At 41.3% G+C, this 21,536-nt stretch overlaps 2 protein-coding genes across 4 annotated transcripts in view; one reads left to right on the top strand and one right to left on the bottom strand.

Annotated features, from left to right (window-relative positions):
• Positions 1 to 14,573, bottom strand: part of LOC129717836 (protein timeless homolog) — a 279,468-nt gene extending 264,895 nt beyond the window's left edge. The window contains exons 1-3 of one of the 2 annotated variants that reach the window (XM_055668039.1): positions 14,161 to 14,573; positions 13,960 to 14,078; positions 13,126 to 13,895 (exon numbers count right to left, since the gene is read on the bottom strand). In XM_055668039.1, the coding sequence (XP_055524014.1) occupies positions 13,126 to 13,895; positions 13,960 to 14,058 (869 nt within the window). In that variant the 5' untranslated portion in view covers positions 14,059 to 14,078; positions 14,161 to 14,573. Of the gene's footprint in view, positions 1 to 13,125; positions 13,896 to 13,959 lie in introns of both variants that reach the window. The other variant, XM_055668038.1, reaches the window with a different exon arrangement.
• LOC129717838 (proton-coupled folate transporter-like) overlaps positions 1 to 21,536 on the top strand; it is a 117,258-nt gene that overhangs the window by 8,173 nt on the left and 87,549 nt on the right. The window lies entirely within an intron of this gene.

The following is a 21,536-nucleotide window of genomic DNA, read 5'->3' as shown; positions in this document are numbered from 1 at the left end:
TTTCTGAACACACACCACATCGATGTCGCTGCAATAACCGAAACACATTTGAAGCCGAACATAAACTTCTGCCTGCCGGAACACTCGGTAGTCAGACTGGACCGCACAACCTCAGCTGGGGGCGGGGTTGCAATCGCCATAAGGAGAGGACTACCATACAAATCACTACCGAGTTTCAACACAATCTTTGTCGAAGCTGTAGGAATCGAAATTACCACCACTGATGGACCACTCACATTTATTGCGGTCTATTGTCCGAAGCAGTCTCGACGGGCAAATGGAACCACGGTGAAATTGAAGAACGACATCCAAAAGCTGTCTAGAAGAGGAGGCAATTTCGTCATCACAGGTGTGTTCGCCGGTAAGAATCGAACTATACGTAAGGAAAATGTGGAATTAACCGCGGAAAGAAATAACTCGTCGAAGTAAACTTAATAACGTGTTTATTCAAGTACAGTCTTTAATAGAATGAAAGGTTAGTTTCTCGTGGTTTTATTCCGGCTGTCTCCTCACACATACATGTTTTCGAAGGGTGTATTCGCGCCCTTTGTAACTCAGTTGCAGTATTGCCAACACTCCTCCTCGCGAATTCACTCTTTACTTTGTTGGTTGCGAATAAGACCAATGCGGGTGGCAAACTTTTGTATTTTTATTGATCCCAGTGGTTTGGTTAGGACATCTGCTAACATCTCATCCGATGTACAATATCGAAGCTCGATCACTCCTCTAGACACAAGTTCACGAGTGTAATGAGACTTGGTATCGATGTGTTTTGACCGTTTCTTCTGCTGATCCAAACTAGCAAACTGCAGGCAACTCTTGTTGTCCTCATAAACCACAGTTGGTTGGATTTGTTTTTCATTTAGCTCCCCCAATAAACTTCTCAGCCATATCAACTCCTGCGCAGCCTCAGCTAGGGCAACGTATTCTGCCTCCATTGTCGAAGTTGTTACACAAGGTTGTTTCCTGCTGACCCAACTAATGGTAGCTCCTCCTATACGAAACACAAAACCGCTGCAAGATTTTCTATCACTGCTATCTCCGGCCCAATCGGCATCGCAGTAACCAATAAGCTTGAAATCTACCCCGTTCTCACCCAATTGCAACTTGTATTCCACTGTGTACGCAAGGTAACGGACAATCCTTTTAGCTTCCGTCCAATCCGATTCTGATGGACAGCTGATTTTCCGACTCAAAATACCAACACACGCTGCGATGTCCGGACGGCTATTCGATGATACGTACAGTAGAGATCCGATGAGGCTATGATACTCACTGTTGTCCTCCATCCTTTTATTGTTTTTCAGCTTAAAGTACCCAGGATCAATCGGGTACTTAGACTTTTTCGAGTCTTCCAACCCGAAACGTTTTATGATTTTGCGTATGAAGTTCGCTTGACTTAAGTTGTAAAATCCGTTGCTGTCCTTTTGTACACAAATTCCCAAGAAACAGTTGATATTTTCAAGCTTCGTGATTTTCAACCTCTCTTGCAGTGCGGCCTCAACAGCATCAATTTTCTCCTCCTGTTTGCACACTACGAGAATATCATCCACGTATATAAGTAGATAAACCCACGTTTCGCCATCAACGCGCTTTTTATAAAAGCACGTATCCGCTTTGCATTGGCTGAACCCAAGTTCTGCCAGGATGCCTGTTATTGTCTGATGCCAAACTCTGGCCGCCTGTTTCAAGCCGTATATGCTTTTCACTAATTTACAAACTTGATTCGACCTTTTTTGCATGATGAAACCAGGGGGCTGGCGCATGTAGATCTCTTCGTTTAATGTCCCATACAAATAGGCGGTTTTTATGTCAAGATGCTTTACCATCATTTTATGATTTCCAGCTATTGCTAACATCAAACGAAATGTCGATTGCATCGCAACCGGGGCAAAAGTCTGGTCGTAATCTGACCCGAATCGTTGCGTATATCCTTGGGCTACCAATCGAGCCTTAAATCTTTGAACATTTCCATTTGCATCTAACTTTTTTCGATAAACCCATTTGCAACCAACAATGTTGCGATTTGTCGGCGGCGGATTGTCGGCTTTAATAGCTTGCAGCCACTGGTCCTTTTCATCACTTTCAATAGCCTCTCTGTATGTCGTCGGTTCATTTAGCTCCATCACCATTAGACCAAGAACGTAGTCATTGAATCTAACCGGCGGAACGCCTCTCGTCGCTCTCAACCGAGAAACCGGTTGCGTACCGCTAGCACTAGCACTGTCACTATCACGTTCATCTGATTCTTCTTCGCCTAACTCAAGTTCTTCGGCGGTATCGTATCCCTGCATCTCGTCTTCTTGAGCAAGTTCGTCATTTTCATTTTCTGTCGGTTTTAAAACAATCACTGTTTCATCGTTCAATTCACTGTAGTTCATTCGTTTCTTCTGTTCTTCACTACCGTCATTCATTTGTATATCTTCTATAAATTTCACGTCACGACTGATCGTAATCCGATCATTGTCCTTATCAAGAAAACGATATGCTTTTTGTTGTTTTGAGTATCCCACGAACACTAATTTTTGAGCTTTCACTTCCATTTTCTTCCTTTTCTGTGCAGGAATCTGCACCCAAGCCTCACTGCCGAAAATCTTCAAATGTTGGTATGATGGGTTTCTGCCATACCACTTCTGAAACGGACTCATTCCAATTGACTTTGTTGGTAAACGGATCTGAATATTGGTCGCTGCAGAAACCGCTTCACCCCAATATTTCTGCTCCAAACCGGCTTCCAGCAACATACACAATGTCATCTCTTTCAAATAACGGTTTTTTCTCTCTGCCAAGCCGTTTTGTTGAGGTGAATAGGGAACTGTAAAGTGGCTCACAATACCTTCACTCTTCAGATAAGCTTGCAAGTCCTTTCCTGTGTATTCACCGCCATTGTCTGACTGGATAACACGAGGCGTCTTATCGAACTGCGTTCTACAAAACTGTACAAAATCTTTAATTTTGCTGGCGGCCTCCGACTTCGCCTTCAACAAGTACAAAAACGCCATTCGGGTAAAATCGTCAATGAGAATAAGGAAGTATTTATTTCCGCTAGGGGTGCTTATCATAGGTCCACTCAAATCCGTATGTACTATATCTAACCTCTCTTTCGAACCTCGATCGACTTGCTTCTTGAATGGAGCGCGAGCCATTTTTCCTTCTAAGCAACAGCGGCAGATTGTTTTTAAACCACAGTCGATTAGCTTCATTCCTTCGGCGTGACCATTGGCCGAAATTGCTCGAATCACGTCGGGGTCACGATGACCGAGACGACGGTGCCAGGTATGCTGGCAATTCACGGTATGTTGCGACTGTACACTAATCATCGCTTGCTCCGGAGTGCACAATCCGTATAAATTACCGCGGCGAGTCGCCACCACTGACACCTCCCCACGTTGGTTTCGAATTTCACAACGATTGTCAGTGAATACAACATGGAAATCTTTCGATGCAAGTGTACTCACCGAAATCAATCCACTCGTTAACTTCGGGACAAATAATACATCGCGCAACACAATTTCAACGGTGTCACCTGCACCATTAACACCAACAATCGATCCTTGGCCAGAGCCAATAGCCTCAGCTTTTGCGCCATCCGCTAGCAACACGCTTACTCCTTCAATTTTTTTGAGCACTGAGAAAAAATTTCTGTCACCTGTCATATGACGGGACGCGCCGCTATCAACGCACCAACAATACTGTTCACCGTCACTGACAATCCAAGCAAGAGGGTTATTATCGACACTCATTTGTTTAACCTTTACTTCTTTCTTTTTCTTGGATTGACCCAATGTTTCCATTTTCTTTGCCGAATATGAACTAGCCCCCCTTTTGAAACTATGACAATTTCGCTTAAAGTGTCCTGGCTTCTCACAATGGAAGCAAACTGGAGCTTCTTTATTCACATCACTAACGGTACTCCTACTTTTGCGAAACTCCGTTCGCAAAGCTTTTTCACCGCTTACACTTGCTGTTCCGTTCCGCTCTCGGCGTTTCTCAGCTTCGGCGAGCAACTTTGATTTTACCAAATCCAACGTTAATTCATCTCGCGGCTGCTGCTCCAATGCTGTCGTTAGAGGGTCGTACGTATCAGGCAACGAACACAAGAGCATCGCCACCTGCCATTTCACCGGGATCGCTTCACCGGCATCTGCAATACGTTGCAGCAAATCTGTAAATTGTTGTAGGTGCTGCTCCATATCGCCATTCTCCCCTAGCTCTAGTCGCGTAAGTTTCTTGAGCAGGTAAACATCAGAAACTTTGTCGTGATAGTCCTTTAATGCTTTCCAAGCATCTTGAGCATTGGTGCAGTTTCGGATCAGACTCGTTTGATTGTCTTCTATGCACAATCCAATCGTGGCTCGCGCTTTTAGATCTGCTTTGGTCCATGCTGCCGTTACGGGTTCCGGCTTCGGCTGCGAAATGACATGCCACAATTCATCGCGAATGAGCAGCATTTCGATCTTGAACTTCCAAGACTGATAATTTTGATTGTTCAACTTCGGGAGTGAAAAACGTGGCTGGTCCGCCATCGCGAAAAAAAAACTCACTCACGGGATCACGAAAAAAAACGAAAAAAGGGTAACCGACTTTCCGACACCGATTCTATTCGCGGTTTACTCGCTGGGCCCATAACCTGTTCGCCGGTAAGAATCGAACTATACGTAAGGAAAATGTGGAATTAACCGCGGAAAGAAATAACTCGTCAAAGTAAACTTAATAACGTGTTTATTCAAGTACAGTCTTTAAAAGAATGAAAGGTTAGTTTCTCGTGGTTTTATTCCGGCTGTCTCCTCACACATACATGTTTTCGAAGGGTGTATTCGCGCCCTTTGTAACTCAGTTGCAGTTTTGCCAACAAGGTGATCTCAATGCTCGCCACTCCGCTTGGGGTGACTCCAGGTGCAACTCAAATGGTAGCATCATCGTAGAAGATTCCGAAGCTGGATATTACTATCCCGCTCATCCGGAATTGCCAACGTACATCTCTCCTGGTGGTGTAGGCTCCAAGCTTGACATTTTTCTGACCAACATCACCGATCGATTTTCGATTCCGAAAACCATAGCAGAGCTCTCCTCGGATCATCTTCCGGTCATCGCTGAGATTGGTGCTAACGTAGAGCGGCGCCAAGTTCAACAAAGAAGAAATTACCATCGTGCAAATTGGGTTCAGCTGCAGCGGTATGTTGAAAACCATCTTGATGCGGACATCACTCTGAACAGCACTGGAGACATCGATCGTACTCTAAAGTCCATGATAGACGTCATCCAGGAAGCAGAGTGCCGCTACATCCCATCTGTTCCAGTGACACGTAAGTTTGCGCAAATCGACGATAACACTAAGCGCATAATTTTCTTGCGAAACTCGCTGAGAAGGCAATATCAACGTACCCGCAACCCTAGGCACCGATTCTACGCTAGACAGCTAACAAAAATCGTTCAAGAACGCCTGGAGAAAGTGAAAAACAGACAGTTTGCAACCGAATTACGTAATTTGCCCAACTGCTCACGGCCATTTTGGCGTGTGGCTAAAGTGTTAAAGAACAAACCAAAACCCATCCCGCCATTAATAGTGAATAGTGAAACTCTGCTAACTTCCCGCGAAAAGGCTTGTGCTATCTCTCAGCATTTTGCCGCTTCCCACAATCTTGGTCGTGATATTGTGAGTGGAATCGAACCAGCTGTCAGTGAATCGATAGTAATTCTGGCCCGCACACCGAATATCTTACCACCTGATCAGCGAATAACAGTGGACGAGGTACAGAACAATATCAAATTCTCTCGGAACATGAAGGCTCCCGGATTCGACGGAGTGTTCAATCTTGTGCTCAAAAACCTTGGACCAACAGCCTTGTCTGTGGTGGAAAAAGTGTTCAACCGATGCCTTGAATTGGCGTACTATCCAACAAAGTGGAAACTGGCGAAAGTGATTCCCATTTTGAAACCAAGAAAGGATCCCACATGCCCCAAAAGCTACCGTCCTATCAGTCTGCTTTCTGCCCTCAGCAAGGTATTCGAACGATGCATCTACAGCCGTATTCTGTGCCACGCAGAAGTGAACAACATATTCCTGGACGAACAGTTCGGTTTTCGCAGAGGCCATTCAACAACATATCAACTGCAGAGAGTAACAAAACTCATCAATCGGAACAAGGAGCTATCTAAAACAACTGCCATGGCCTGCCTGGACATAGAAAAAGCATTCGACAACGGGTGGCAGGACGGGCTTATCTACAAGCTACAGCGCTACAACTATCCCGTTTATCTAGTGAAGATTGTGCAAAACTATCTCACGCTGCGCAAATCTCAGGTCTGTGTGCTAGGTGGCCTGTCTGACCCATACGACGTAGGAGCTGGTGTTCCACAGGGCAGCATCCTTGGTCCTGTTCTGTACAACTTATTCACATCAGATATTCCTGAACTACCCAATGGAGGCATCCTGTCGCTGTTTGCTGATGATACCGCCATTATGTACGAGGGCAGACAGATCAACCAAATAGTTAAAAAGCTGCAAACTGGGCTTAACGTCTTTGTGAATTACCTCACCTCATGGAAAATTTGTGTGAATGCAGCAAAAACTCAGATCATAGTCTTCCCACATCGGAATAGTCAGCGTTTGGTGCCGACAACAAAGATTCGGTTGAACAATGTGGATATTCCCTGGTCATCAAATGTTCGCTACCTTGGTTTGACCTATGATCATAAGCTACTTTATCGCCCCCACATTGAACAAACAGTAACGAAAAGCTTAGTGCTAATGAAGAAGTTGTACCCGCTAATCAACCGAAAATCGAAATTATCCGTCGTGAATAAATTGACGGTATACAAACAGGTCATCCTGCCGATGCTTCTATACGCCTCGTCGATCTGGAGAACCTGCGCGAGAACCCACCTGCAAAAGATTCAACGGATCCAGAACAAGTTCCTGAAAATGATCTTGAACGTGCCCTTCGGAACCCGAACATCAGAAGTGCATCAAATAGCTGGTATCGATATGACTGAAAACATAATCTCTGTACACGCTGAAAACACTAAAAACAATGCACTTAACTCTAGTGCGGTGCTCATTCGTGAGCTTCATTTATAAGTAGCTAGGCATATTTATTTAATAATTAAAACTCTAATGCCGAGCATTAAAATGTAAATCATGTACGTAGAAAAGGAAAAAGTAGTAACACTTATAGTACATTAAAAACATCAGAGTTGAAAAGTTGATAAAATTGAATCTCTCACAATGTTCAAAAAATAAACAAATGCATAATGAAAATACCGTAAGAAAAATAAAGAATATCGAATCCAAAAAAATCCGGAGCCGCTCATAATAGTTCTGGACAGCGACAAGTCGTCCTTCCTTAGCAGCAGCATTAGCCCTGTGGTTGGTCACCACGTCTCAGGAGCAGCGCGGTTTTTCTCAGCGTGTGTACAGCGACAACAGCAGTCGTCCTTCCTTAGCAGCAGCACTAGCCCTGTGGTTGGTCACCACGTCTCAGGAGCAGCGCGGTTTTTCTCAGCGTGTGTCGCCAGACAGCCATTATTCCCCCCGTGTTGGGGCAGCATGAAGATTGCCATCAGGAAATCCAATTTTCGAAATCAAAATGCCTTTTTGAAGGCAAATAAACAAGTCATTGAAAGTTAATAATTTTTGTCAACGCAAGCAAGTATTCTGTGTTGCATCCTAACAATTTAAATTTGTCGCACCCGTCTAACTTACTGAATGTGAAATAGCTTCCACAGTGCATGTTGTCCGTGTATCTTAATTCCCCCAATGTTAGGGCAGCTCAAAGGTTGTAATTAGCAACCGATTTTGAACCGCAACATGCTTTTTTCAAGGCAAATAAAAAAATAATTGAAGGTTAATAATTTTCTGGCATCAACACAAGCAGACATTCTGTGCGGGATGCAATCAAATTCTGTTGTAGTTGTCTAATTTTCACTTTATTTAGTAAACCCCCCACTGTAGGGGCAGCGCAAAGGCTGCGATCAGCATAACCGACATTGAATAATAAACTGCCCTGTTAGTACGCATTCACAAAAGCAGTTAGTTCGACTATGCAGAGCTAATATGAAGTCGATTCAATCAATCAGCATAAACAGAATTTCGGCGTCTCCCAGCTGCCAAGTTGCAACATGATGCAACACGCAACAGCGAGCAAACGAAATCGCTTGATGTTACAAACCGCAATAAGATACGGGTTAAAACCGTTGCGTGTGTGAGAGCACCATCGGTGTTTATTCGCTGGATACACTATCTACTGTCTACTGAACGCAATAAGCTGCTCACATGCGACATGGGGACGGGAACATTTTCTTCAACCAAGCTGCACAACACGACACAAAACATGTTATTTTGTTGCTTCAATGAGAGTGCTATCGGTCCGGCTCGACAAGGAATCATTTTTGTGCATCCGTGCTACGAAACTGAGGAAAAACTTTAGAAACTGAAAAAAGAGGTGGGGCTTATCAAATGATCGCTCTGAACCAGAATGAAGTCACACATATTTTTCAAGTTATATCATTCCACCACGTACGTAAAATAATTCATTCCTATTTTCATCCCTATATAAGAGCCTGTTTTAGTCGAAGCCGCTCATAGTAGTTCTGAACAGCGACGACAGCAGTCCTCCCTTAGCAGCAGCGGGAGCGAGCAGTGGGTACCATCGATAGCGGATAGCGGCCACAACTGTGGCATGGCTGCGAATAAGCGTAGCAGTTTCAGCGGATCTCACCATCGATAGCAGCAGGGCCAGCAGATGCAGGTACAGCGGATACCAATGGCGGCCACAACTGTGGCATGGCTACGGATAGCGTTGCAGTTGCTCAGCAGTTGGACCAGCGTATAGCGGCCACAACTGTGGCATGGCTATGCATAGCGTAACTGTTGCAGCGGGTATATCAGCATCGATAGTAGCAGGGTCAGCTGATGCAACGACACTCCCTTCACTAAAATGCTGTTTCAGTGTGGTAGCGGGAAGCATCAGCAGCAGGCTTGCATGAAGTGAATACATCAGCCAGCAACTTTCCTAAGGCCTCTGCCATAGTAGACGCGAAAAGCGGCGCGAACCGATTCGCTCGGCCGTAGGTTGATGTACAGCTCTACTGATGGCTGTACATTAACCTACAGTTGAGCGAATCGGTTCGCGTCGCTTTTCGCGTCTATTATGGCAGAGGCCTAGTGGGAAAGTTGTATCAGTTTGTTCAGAAGAATATTATTGTCGGTAATATTACAGAGATGCGATTGCGTAAATCCGATTTTGAACTGAACAATTGTTCTCTTGAGAACAAATAACACACTTATTTGAAGAGTTAATAGCGTTTGGTACCAATAGCAGTATAGTGACAGCCTCAGCGGTAGATGCAGATGCAGCCGGTACTTCCCTGAGGCCGATGTAAAGTTAAATGGGAGCAGCACGGCGAAACAGTTCGGGTTATGCTTAGACGCGCGTCATTTTTCGTTGTTGATATTCCCCACATAAAACGACGCGCTTTCGTATGATAGCGGTGGTATTAGCGGTAGATGCATTTGCCAACACTTCCTCCAGTAAAGCCGTGTCTAGTTTTCAATGTGCAAACACCTTTCTCATTGTGTTGACCGTGCGCCTTAGTCCTCACTATCAATGATAAATTGAACAATTGTCCTTATAAGGACAACAAATGAATTAATGAAGATTTAATTTTGAATTAGAATACTTCTCTCAGGAAGTTCGGCTACATAGGGATGTAAAATGAAAATCTAAAACTGAAAAAAGTGAGAAAAAATTTCAAATGCTAATAAATCGGTTAGTTTTCGATGGATTTCCTTCGTTTTTGCAGCAATCGATTAGAAAATCTTCTAAGATTCCTACCAAATGCATGAAATTGCAATTTTATCATTCGAACTATTGTACTATTGAAAACTCTTAAGCCTTGTCAAAACACTAAATTCGACCTCTGATTGGTCGTTATACCGCGCTTTCCCAAGCACGGTCGGCAGAGTTATGGACCTAGTAAATTGGGAATGCATCATTTGGCCTATATAAGAGCTTCATCAGATAATAAACAAACATTTCATCGGATATTAAATTGAACAACTGAAATTTGAAGAACACAAATGATTATTTGAAGAGTTAATATTTCCTCGTTTTGCGCTATAATCCAAAGTTAATTATCTTCATCTACATGCATACTCTGACTATTATTACGTGTTTGCGTCGCTTAGTGTTTGGCTACGGTCATGCAGAACGCAAATAACGGCGCGATGCGATTCGGCAAGACGAAATCTGTTGAAATGTATAGCTCTACTTCGCCTTAAAAAGAGCTGTACATTTCACCACGGTAAGGCGAATCGCATCACGCCGGCATTCGCGTTCTGCATAACCGTAGCCTTTGTTCCATTCCCGTTTAATGATGTCGTATTAAATGTGCATATTACAATTCGGCAGCACTTCAACTTCTCATTTGCACAAAATTTAAAAATATCCTTTGAACTTCATTCAAAATATCAGACAAAAGAAATTACAATACTGCCAATGAACGGTCAACGTTTATTTACTAGAAAAAATGACTGACACGCAAGCAGCCAGGTTATCTTTCTTGTAAAAGTATTCTACTTCAACCTTGCGGTCGTGGCTTTGCATACAACCTTCTTGTGATTTTTTCTAACTAGATTCAGTTCAATTATCATCAAAAGGTTGGGAATAAAAAGGAGGTAAACTAAACCACTATACCCCCCCCCCCCCTCTACGTCACAAATCGTCACGATTTTCTTAACCCCCTTTTCCCCTATATGCGTGACGTACTTTATGGATGCCGCCTTATTGAAAACTCTAGAAACTGCTAAAATGGCAGCCATTTTAGTAGGAAAATAGTTTTTTTAAGTCTAAATCAAATCCTCAGCCCGTGTTCATTTTACGCAGCCAAAATATCCCAACGGGATAGAAATTTGATTATATTGACGGGATAGAAATTTGATTATATTGACGAGTGACTTCGACTTTAATTAAACTCACTTCATTTAAATTAGAGTTTTAAATACTCTCAAACTACTGAACTTTTTTTTGTCTTTTTTTGTTATTTGGTTACAAGAAAGTGATTATCATATATGATTACTGTAACATGACAATAGCGAAGTTTGAGCCTGCTCACGCGATGTTAGGTGTGTCAATAGTTCGGGAGTAATTGTGAACGTTAAGTTAATGAAGTCCAAGAAATCGGAAATAAAAAAAATATCGTTCAACTAGGTAGGGTAAGTGGGGGCAAGATGGGTCACCTAAGTCAAATTTTCAATATCACGTAACTGAGATAGTTTCGGTCTACCTCTCATATGATTATTTTGAAGTTATGTATATTTTATTAAATAACGCTAAAAAATAACAAAAAACAAGTGTTGGTTCGCTTTTGCAGAATTTTTAGAAAAGGTTGTTTTTTTTTGCCCTGTAAAATAGGCTGGGCAAGATGGGTCACCCTCTCAAACAGCACAAAATTATGATTAAATCTCAATGAACTTTTTACGGATATCAAGAAAAATTCCTTCTCTTCATAGATAACAAAAATATGGGGTCATTTCGTCCATTTTATACCGCCGAAGGGGTTAAATTTTCCTCGACGATTGCTTTCTGCAGCATTTTGTAGAACTTCTCTACTGTCGGCTTATTGAAACAATGAGAGTTTTCTCCGGAGTGACAACACCGTTTACGTCGAATCTAGCCTTAAAACTGAAACGTTAACATTGAAAAATCAGCTGTCGATGCAAACTATACTGCCTCGTCTTTGGTGACCCATGCTGCCCCAATCATTAATTTAGTTCACGATTATGATATTCATGATTATTATACATTTATTTATGCTAAATAGCATATTATTTAGTACATCATGAGCAAAACTGTTGCTGCAATAAAGATTTACTTCAAATTATATAGCGTACGACGAGAGAACACGTTTTTTCAAAAGTGTAAATCGCGTAAGAAGCTTAGCGAAAAAAATATTTTATTTACTAAAAACAAGCAATTTGCAAATATGAACTTTGGACACGTGATACATAGTCGAAAACACGTTACGCATCATGCAAAATTAGTGTCATCACCAAAAAAGTTATTTCAAGCTTAAAAACGGCACTGACCCATCTTGTCTCTTGACTAATCTTGTCCCGCCTTACCCTACTGATTTTTACGAGAAAAACGTAGTAATAAGCAAAATAAATGCACTTACTGCTTAATGTCTTGTTGCCTTGTGGTCGGGTATGGGTATTTTTATCCGAAACCCGTACCCGAAGAGTTCGAGTAACGCCAAAAAAATATTTTTCAGGTTCGAGTCGGGTACGGGTATTTAAGAAAGCAGGCTTCAGGTCGGGTACGGGTAATTTAATTTTCGTGCATTATGAGAGTTTAATTTTCGAACATTTCAAACCTAGGTGTTTTCGCAGTGTTGGTAGCCGGGAAGATCCATTAAGAAATCGCCCATTTTCACTCAATGAGGGATCACCGAATACCTATAAAGTATTTTTTACGCGTTCCGTTACCCGGTCCGTATGGCTTCGTTCCGGACCGGTTAGAAAAAAAATCGGAGTTTGGAACCTACCCGGTCCGATGTTGAACACTAAATAAGACAATCGCAACTCTGTTAGTTTCAACATTTTCACATCTTCGCGAAAATGTGAAAATCTTATGTATGGTATCGAATGTCTTCGGGAGTGGTTTTATTCGGCAGGTTTTCTGTAGCAGTTTTATGCTAAAAACAAATAGTTCGAAACATGCATATAAAACTTTGTGATTGGTTCTTTCACTAAATAACACTTTTTCGAAATGTTTGTTTTCAGACGTTGAAATTGAACCGGACCGAAACGGAGACAATTGTACAAATTCAAAACGAACCGGAACGGGTTCGATCCCATTTCGCCCAATCGAAAATCTCATTCAAATTTCGTTCCAATTTCATCCCGTCTAGCACTATACGGAACAATGATAATAACACAGTTTTAGCTGAGAACCCATCAAACTGACAATTCCCGGTTCATTTACGAAATTCCTGCCTTTTTCCCGGGTTTTCTAGTTGCGAGCGATTCCATGTTTTTCCCGGTTTTCCCGACTGGGTGGCCATTTTGACAATACGTAAAAGACAAGAGCAATCGAAATTTATTAAAATAATGAATGCACCCACCTGACAAGGTCAAGTTTAAAACCGCATCCTCTGTTGAACTCCATAAAAAAACGTATCGCCCACAAAAGATACGAATCATCGTGTCCACCACCTGCTTCCTTGACGGCACTTTCCAGGATTCTTCGCGTTTGTCGTACAATGTTATTAAAGGATGAACGCAATATCTCAATACAATATTCACGAAGAAACAAACGAACTGAATAAGCGCTTTTTCTCTCTACTGATCCTGTTTCATGTACGTGCCGAAAAGACTTTTTATTCTTTTTTTTATCTGAGTCAAAATTTATTTCCAACGCCTTATGCAGTGAATGATGGCAAACTAATTCATTATCGGAAGTAGATTTTAAATTTTGTAATACATAAGTGCCGCCAAACAGCGAATGTCGAACGGTTGGTACTCGAATTTTGTGTGAGGCTTTTTCATGTTTTCTAATCATAGTTAAATCTTGCTCAACACGCTGTATTCCGGTTTTATCACGTTGTTGCGAAGCACCAGCCAAATTGGAAGCTGATTGTTCTCGGTAAACTAAGGATACGATTTCTAAGGCATGTAGATGGTATTGATGTTCATGTTCAGATCCAAGAATGTAAAGTATTAAATCTAGTACACCGGCCTGATGCAAAGCCCACAAAAGCTGATCATGCAAACTCGCGTCATTATCAGATCGTTTTTCTCTTTCAACGTTAGGTGGTACCCGTAAAACGTTCCGTGTTAACGTAAGAATACGTTCTACTATTAGCTCTTGTTCTTCAGTCCGTTCCGCCCAATCCTAGAAATATATAGACAAACTGTAACAGCCAATGCGTAAGCCACGAACATAAACGGAAACCTACAATATTCAGAATTTTCTGCAAGCAATCTGCAACGTCTGTCCATGCGTGTTGAACAGCAAATGCTTCTTTATAGCTTTGATAAATTTCCCGCAAATGCATAAGTTTACGTCTGTCCGCGGCTACTTTGGGATAATTTCCGTGATACAATAGAAAGGGAGGATATGTCAGATTCACAATCAAACGCAATAACACATCTGCAACCTTTGAGTTTTCAAAGTGGCTCAACATTGGAATCAGATCGGTTTGCATAACTTTTTTTTGTCCTATATACCGCCTGTATTCGTGATCCACTCCATCGCGTTTAAGTATCCAAACTAGATGTTTTAAGCCTTGAGTTACATCTAGTTCGATGTGATACTTGGTTCCATCATACCATCCGAGCGAAGAACAAGTTGCATCGATATCTGCTAATATTGACATTTTAAATTTTCCCAAAAGTAACACAAATAGTTCCCTAAAAAGCTATTGGCAATATTTAATTCACTGTTGAACTATTTAAACATAAATCTTCAATGAGCTAAGTGAAAATAATGCACAAAAACAAAACACCGTGAGCTAATTGCGCGCGCGAACATTCACTCATCCAGCTCATCCACTTATATTTGAATTTTGACAGTTGTTATTCTTGTTTGATTTATTTCTGGTTTTACGTTCATTGCCAGGGATGCCAGATATGCAGATATACTTACAATCCACTTTGACGGTGTTCCCAGGGGGAATCTATCTGTCAAATATCGTGAAACCGTGACCAACACATTTGGCAACAAGGCGTCTGTATGTTTTGTTTTTTTTTCGTTTGATCGAAGTAAAATGGAACGTTCTCTTTCAACAAAACCCGAGAAATCGCGGAAAACTTTTATCAATAATGCGTTCCGTAGTAAAATTTTGGGACAGCAACAAGTTTTTAACGAAAGTTGGTGATGTTTTATCGTCACATTGATAATTTATCAAACGTCATGGACCAACAAACTTCATGGACCAGAGTTGATCTGCGATAACGCACACATATATGAAATTTGACAGCGGTAAATCCCCCTTGGGTGTTCCTCAGGGGACTATAAACGTCAATATTTTGCCTACCAATCATATATCGAATTTCTTTACTCAACCAGCTCACCTCGTTTTGACCTGGAAACGCACTAACTGCTGTCAAAACCCTTCTTTATTCGCTCGATTTTGACCCAGTTTTGACCTGCCGTGCTGCCCGAAGCGCACTGTAAAATTTGTCAGCTTCAACCCACCACCGCACGTGCTAAGTTCGTAAACAATTATCTGGCATCTCTCTCTTTCTTGCGTCTCAAATGGCGATGACGTTTTATTATTGCTCGGCAGTTTTGCCCGCACACAGTGGAATAAAAAAATTCGCTAATGAATTCACCACGGCGTCAATATTTCATTTCAAACGCTTACAAAACCTATAATTTTCAATAAAAGTGCACATTGTACTGAAAACAAACGTTGAGTTCTTGTTTTTTCCATCTAAAATGATATTTATTCGAGAATAAGTCTACCGAGAATTGGGTTATTTAGCTATATCAGTTTTTAGGTCAGTTGAAAGATCTGCTTTTTCTAAGTAAAATGTGATTTAAAAAAAATTCTATTGTCCTTCGCTTTTTAAATCACGATTTAAAACTGCCCGAAATCTGCTTGAAATCGCTACAATGACAGTTCACCCACATACTTAGACATACGTAACCCAAGTATGATGACAGTTCTATGAGGTATGCTATCCACGTCAATGCATTAGTATTAGTGATCGTTATGAACTTTTTCCAATTTTGTATGAAATTTGAAATGATTTTGCATTTTAAACTAATCTTATAAAACATACTTTCCTGAAAAGTTATAGAAATGATGTTGAAACATGTTTTATTTGTGGGGAATACATAAACATGCTGCGGTTTAGGGGGTTTAGGATTTCATCATTTGCCGGTAACCTTTTTGCACTTTTCGTTTTTTTTTGTACTCTAATAGCGCTTCTAAAAAGAGTAGCTTATGTTTCATACAGTAACAAAAGTCATGAGCTATGACAATGACTAAGATTATGCTCCAACTATTAGATATATAGCATTTTTATATATTTGATTTCGACATATTGTCGCAATTTTTCACACTAAATCTAAATTAATATCAATTTCTAGTGTGTTTCAACTGGAGATTCACTCTCCAACCAAAAAATCAGATATAAAACAACCTAAAACGAGAAATTTCCAAAAATGTTCTGAATTCCATACAAAACGCGAAATTTTTCATAACGAGATTTGTTTGTGTGCGTGGATAGACAAAAATGTAGCATACCTTGTAGAACGGTCATCATACTTGGATACGTAACACTGGCGATTTTTTTTTGGTACTCTTTGTCCCACATCACCCGGTACCAACACCAGTATGAACTGCTCGAAGAAAATGAACGGAATGAATTTTCTTCATAGCGGCTCTACTCGAGCCCTCAACAAAATCCCTTACGAAACTGTCAGAAAGTTGTTTACAAAATCAATGCTGCATTTTTCGAGTGGGAACGAGACAAATGCAGGGCTGCGCAGGTACACAACCTCCATAAACTACTCAAACAGAGGTTTTTTTACAGAGGTTGGTACTTTCGAGTAGTTCATTTTGTGCCAACTGTTTTGGAAGATTTCTTCCTGAGTGTTACGTATGTCTTATGTATGTGGTTCACCCATATACCAACTGTCATTGTAGCGATTTAGAACGAATTTTTATTCTTCATTTAACAATCGAGTTTCATGCTTTCATATACCCGAACTTTGCGTCAAAAATTCCCACTCCTTAAAGTGACCATTCGATATCGCTAGTTATTGGCACTTACGAAAAATGTAATGCGTCTTCTATATGCACTTAAAACACTACATCGTAGCACTTTGGTAGCCCTTTAAGCGCATATTTTGCTCTCAGTAATGCTAGTTTAGCATAATGCCCCAAACATTAAAAACCTAAATTTATCCACCTAGCGGTGAGACCCAGCCTTTCTCCTTCGAACTTATAATTTGTTAAAATAGATTTACTCCAACACTTGAAAAATACACCTTGATTATTTCTGCTGGATTTGTTATTCATTCTAAACAACAAAGTTTTGGTAGCCAACAGCACAACTATACCGAACATTTAAAATTTAACATATCATCGGCTTCGTGCAACACTGGCACAACTCAAAATTTTGCATTTTTGAGTTGTTGATGGCAAACGATGCCAAATACTGTTAAGTTTCATCACACGAAATCCCATTTCGAAAATCACGAAAATTCCAGAGTTATGAGTAGAAGTGCCTTTGCTGCACAAATCGAAATTTCTCCATAAAGTTAGTAAAAATAAGGTTTTATTGCAAATTTCCGCTGAAACGCAAATTACAGACAACTTGCAAGCAAAATGCAAACAACTTGTACGTCAGATTTATCGTATACCAGCATACGAGAGTGAACGCGATAGACTGTATAGATACGATTAACGAAGGCATTCTGTCGCGTTCGCTCTAGTTGACTGGTAAACGATCAATCTGGCGTGCACGTTATTTGCATTTTGCTTGCAAGTTGTCTGTAATTCGCAGGCCTTAGACGCGCCTACACTGTAAAAAATTTCACGTCGAAGTGAAGTGATTTGCTGTTGAATTCGCACTACTTGCCGAACATTTCAAAAAGAAAAGAAAATCCTTCGAAACATGTTAATGCAAAGAACGGTGAAATCAACAGCAAATCACTTGATTTTCTGTTGTTATGTTCATCTTTTTTGATATTCTTATGGTCGAGATACAAAATGTTGGTCATTTGGATATTATCTGCTAATCACAATAAATTTAAAAGGTTTCTGTTTATTTTAGATTTTTCAATTTTATTTTATTCTAGGTTTTCAATTTGATTACAAAATGACCACTGTCGCTGTGTCGGTGTATTCGAATTCAGGATCTGTAAAAGAGTTGTTTTATTATTATTTTATTAATATCAAAGATTCAATAGAACTTACTTCCAAACAAATTTTTAATCTCCGGGGAAAATGTGCTGCTTGCGCCTTTCGCCATCGCGACTATTTTTGTTTTTATTTCGAATACTTCTCTCAGGAAGTTCGGCTACATAGGGATGTGAAATGAAAATCTAAAACCGAAAAAAGTGAAAAATATGTCCAATTTCAAATGCTAATAAATCGGTTAGTATTCGATGGATTTCCTTCGTTCTTGCAGCAATAGATTGGAAAATCTTCTAAGATTCTTCCCAAAATAAGATAATTGTAATTTTATTATTCACACTATTGTACTATTGAAAATAGTCAAGCCTTGTCAAAACGAAAAATTCGACCTCTGATTGGTCGTTATATGCTTGCTTCCCAAGCACGGTCGACAGGATCATATACCTTGCAATTGAAAACATGCTATTTGGCCTATATAAGAGCCTGTTTCAGCCGGAGCCGCTCATAATAGTTCTAGAAAGCGACAACAGCAGTCGTCCTTCCTTAGCAGCAGCACTAGCTCTGTGGTTGGTCACCACGTCTCAGGAGCAGCGCGGTTTTTCTCAGCGTGTGTACAGCGACAACAGCAGTCGTCCTTTCTTAGCAGCAGCACTAGCCCTGTGGTTGGTCAACACGTCTCAGGAGCAGCGCGGTTTTTCTCAGCGTGTGTCGCCAGACAGCCATTATTCCCCCCGTGTTGGGGCAGCATGAAGATTGCCATCAGGAAATCAAATTTTGGAAATCAAAATGCCTTTTTGAAGGCAAATAAACAAGTCATTGAAAGTTAATAATTTTTGTCAAAGCAAGCAAGTATTCTGTGTTGCATCCTAGCAATTTAAATTTGAATGTGAAATAGCTTCCACAGTGCATGTTGTCCGTGTATCTTAATTCCCCCAATGTTAGGGCAGCTCAAAGGTTGTAATTAGCAACCGATTTTGAACCGCAACATGCTTTTTTGAAGGCAAATAAAAAAATAATTGAAGGTTAATAGTTTTCTGGCATCAACACAAGCAAACATTCTGTGCGGGATGCAATCAAATTCTGTTGTAGTTGTCTAATTTTTACTTTATTTAGTAAACTCCCCACTGTAGGGGCAGCGCAAACGCTGCGATCAGCATAACCGATATTGAATAATAAACTGCCCTGTTAGAACGCATTCACAAAAGCAGTTAGTTCGACTATGCAGAGCTCATATGAAACGATTCAATCAATCAGCGTAAACAGAATTTCGTCGTCTCCCAGCTGCCAAGTTGTCACATGATTCAACACGCAACAGCGAGCAAACGAAATCGCTTGATGTTACAAACCGCAATAAAATACGGGTTAAAACCGTTGCGTGTGTGAGAGCACCATCGGTGTTTATTCGCTGGATACACTATCAACTGTCTACTGAACGCAATAATCTGCTTTCATGCGACACGGGGACGGGAACATTCTCTTCAACGAAGCTGCGCAACACGACACAAAACATGTTATTTTGTTGCTTCAATGAGAGTGCTATCGGTCCGTTTCGACAAGAAATCATTTTTGTGCATCCGTGCTACGAAACTGAGGAAAAACTTTAGAAACTGAAAAAAGAGGTGGAGCTTATCAAATGATCGCTCTGAGCCGGAATGAAGTCACAAATATTTTTCAAGTTACGTCATTCCACCACCTACGAAAAATAATTCATTCCTATTTTCATCCCTATATAAGAGCCTGTTTCAGCCGGAGCCGCTTATATTCTTAGTCTCACGCTTGGTGTGTACAGACGTGTTTGTTACAACAACTGAAAGTTTTAGTTTACCTATCGCATTCGTTTATTTTACCTATCGCATTCGTTATACAACAGTACGTTGTCGTGTCCCAACGAAATGGGAAAAACGGGTTCCAGTAAGGAGCAAAACAATAAGCGTCCTCGTGACCCTGCTGAAAAGGATGATGGAATCGCCAAGAAAATACTAACTAGCTGCTAGAGGTGGGAAAAATGATTCACTATAGTGAGCGGATCAGAGCGGTTCCGCTCACTAAGATGAACTATTTCTCTTTTCGTTCCTACATAATTTTTGGTTTTTATCAGTGTAGCTAATTATCAGACACCGCAAGCGAGAGCCAGGTGAAAGCTTTACACCCGATTTGCCAAGCGCAAGGTCGCGCGCAAAATAACAATAGAACTCCCAGAAACGAGCTGCAACCAAACGTCTGCCCTGATATGCATGATTTGCATTTTTCATCACCCAGCCACCAGCCAGCCGCAAGAGCATGCAAAAAAACAACTTGCAACAGTCCATGCACAGGTACACGGGTTGACTAACGCCGAGTACGCACACGAATGGATGTGGAACGAAAAGAACGAAAGAACTGATTCACTGATCTGGCAATCCGCTCGCCGGCTGATCAAAAGATTCAGTTCTTTGAAAGAGCGAAATCTTTCGCTCTCAGAAGAACTGGTTCTTCCGATGACTCTTTTGTTCAGCTCGCAGGCAATCCGCTCGCGATCAGAAGATTTCGATCTTTTAAAGAACTGATTTTCTGATCAGCTCGGGAGCGGGTTGTCTGGATAGATTCAAAAGATCAGTGAACCAGTTCTTTCGCTCTTTTCGTTTGCGTCCCGGCATTAGCCAGCCCGTGTGCTGTGTGTGAACTGTGGCAAGTAGATTTTATTTTTATTCCCACGGCGGGTGGATGGTTATGCATAGGAGAGCGGGCAGCCGGCGGTAGCTATTTTCTGGGAGTTCTATTGCAGTGTCGCACGCCGCTTTGCGCTTGGGGTGTAAAACATTCATATGGCTCTCGCTTGCGGTGTCTAATCAACAACATCGGCTTCAGCTTTTCGCTTGAAGTAAGGTGTGAGTTACCGCTCTTTAAAAAAGAGCGATAGATCACTCACTCACTTTGAAGAACCAGCACTTTAGATCAGTTCGTGAGCGGATTGCCCACCTCTACTAGCTGCTAACAAGTTTGCATCGCTGGCTGACCAAACTATCGAGAAAACGGAAAAGAAGGAGAATATGCCGCCTTTCTACGTAAAAGGTTTCCCGCCTGGACTAAGGCAACACATCAATGAACTTATCAGCAAAGGGCTGATAGCTACCCTGAGGCTATGCACGGACGGCTACAAAATCGTCGTTCCATTACAAGGCAGTAGAGGCAGTATTACCTGAAGCAAACAAAAGCGGAGTATTTTACTCACGATATTGCAGCCACAAAACCATTCAAAGTTGTACTGCGTGGTTTACCGGAATTGGAACTGGACGAGTTAAAAACGGAGCTTGTCGCTTGTGGCCTAGAAGCGGAAGCAGTATACAAAATGATAAGACACAACAAAGCCATCAAGTATCGTGATCGGTTATACTTGATCCACCTGACCAGGGGTTCAACTACACTGAGCACAGTGAAAACAATCACCGCCCTATTCAACATCATCGTGCAATGGGAGCGATACAAATCGATTTATCGCGATGTCACGCAGTGTTCCAACTGCTTGAACTATGGACATGGCACAAAGAATTGCCACATCAAGAGTCGCTGCATGAAATGTGCAGGTCCGCATCGAACAGTGGATTGTCTTGTTGAGAAAGCCGAACAAATCAAGTGTCTCAACTGTGACAAAGAGCATGCTACGAACAGCCGTTCCTGTCCAA

This window comes from Wyeomyia smithii, chromosome 1 (assembly GCF_029784165.1).
Source record: "Wyeomyia smithii strain HCP4-BCI-WySm-NY-G18 chromosome 1, ASM2978416v1, whole genome shotgun sequence".
Classification (NCBI taxonomy): domain Eukaryota; kingdom Metazoa; phylum Arthropoda; class Insecta; order Diptera; family Culicidae; genus Wyeomyia; species Wyeomyia smithii.
This window is presented reverse-complemented; position numbering and strand designations above follow the sequence as displayed.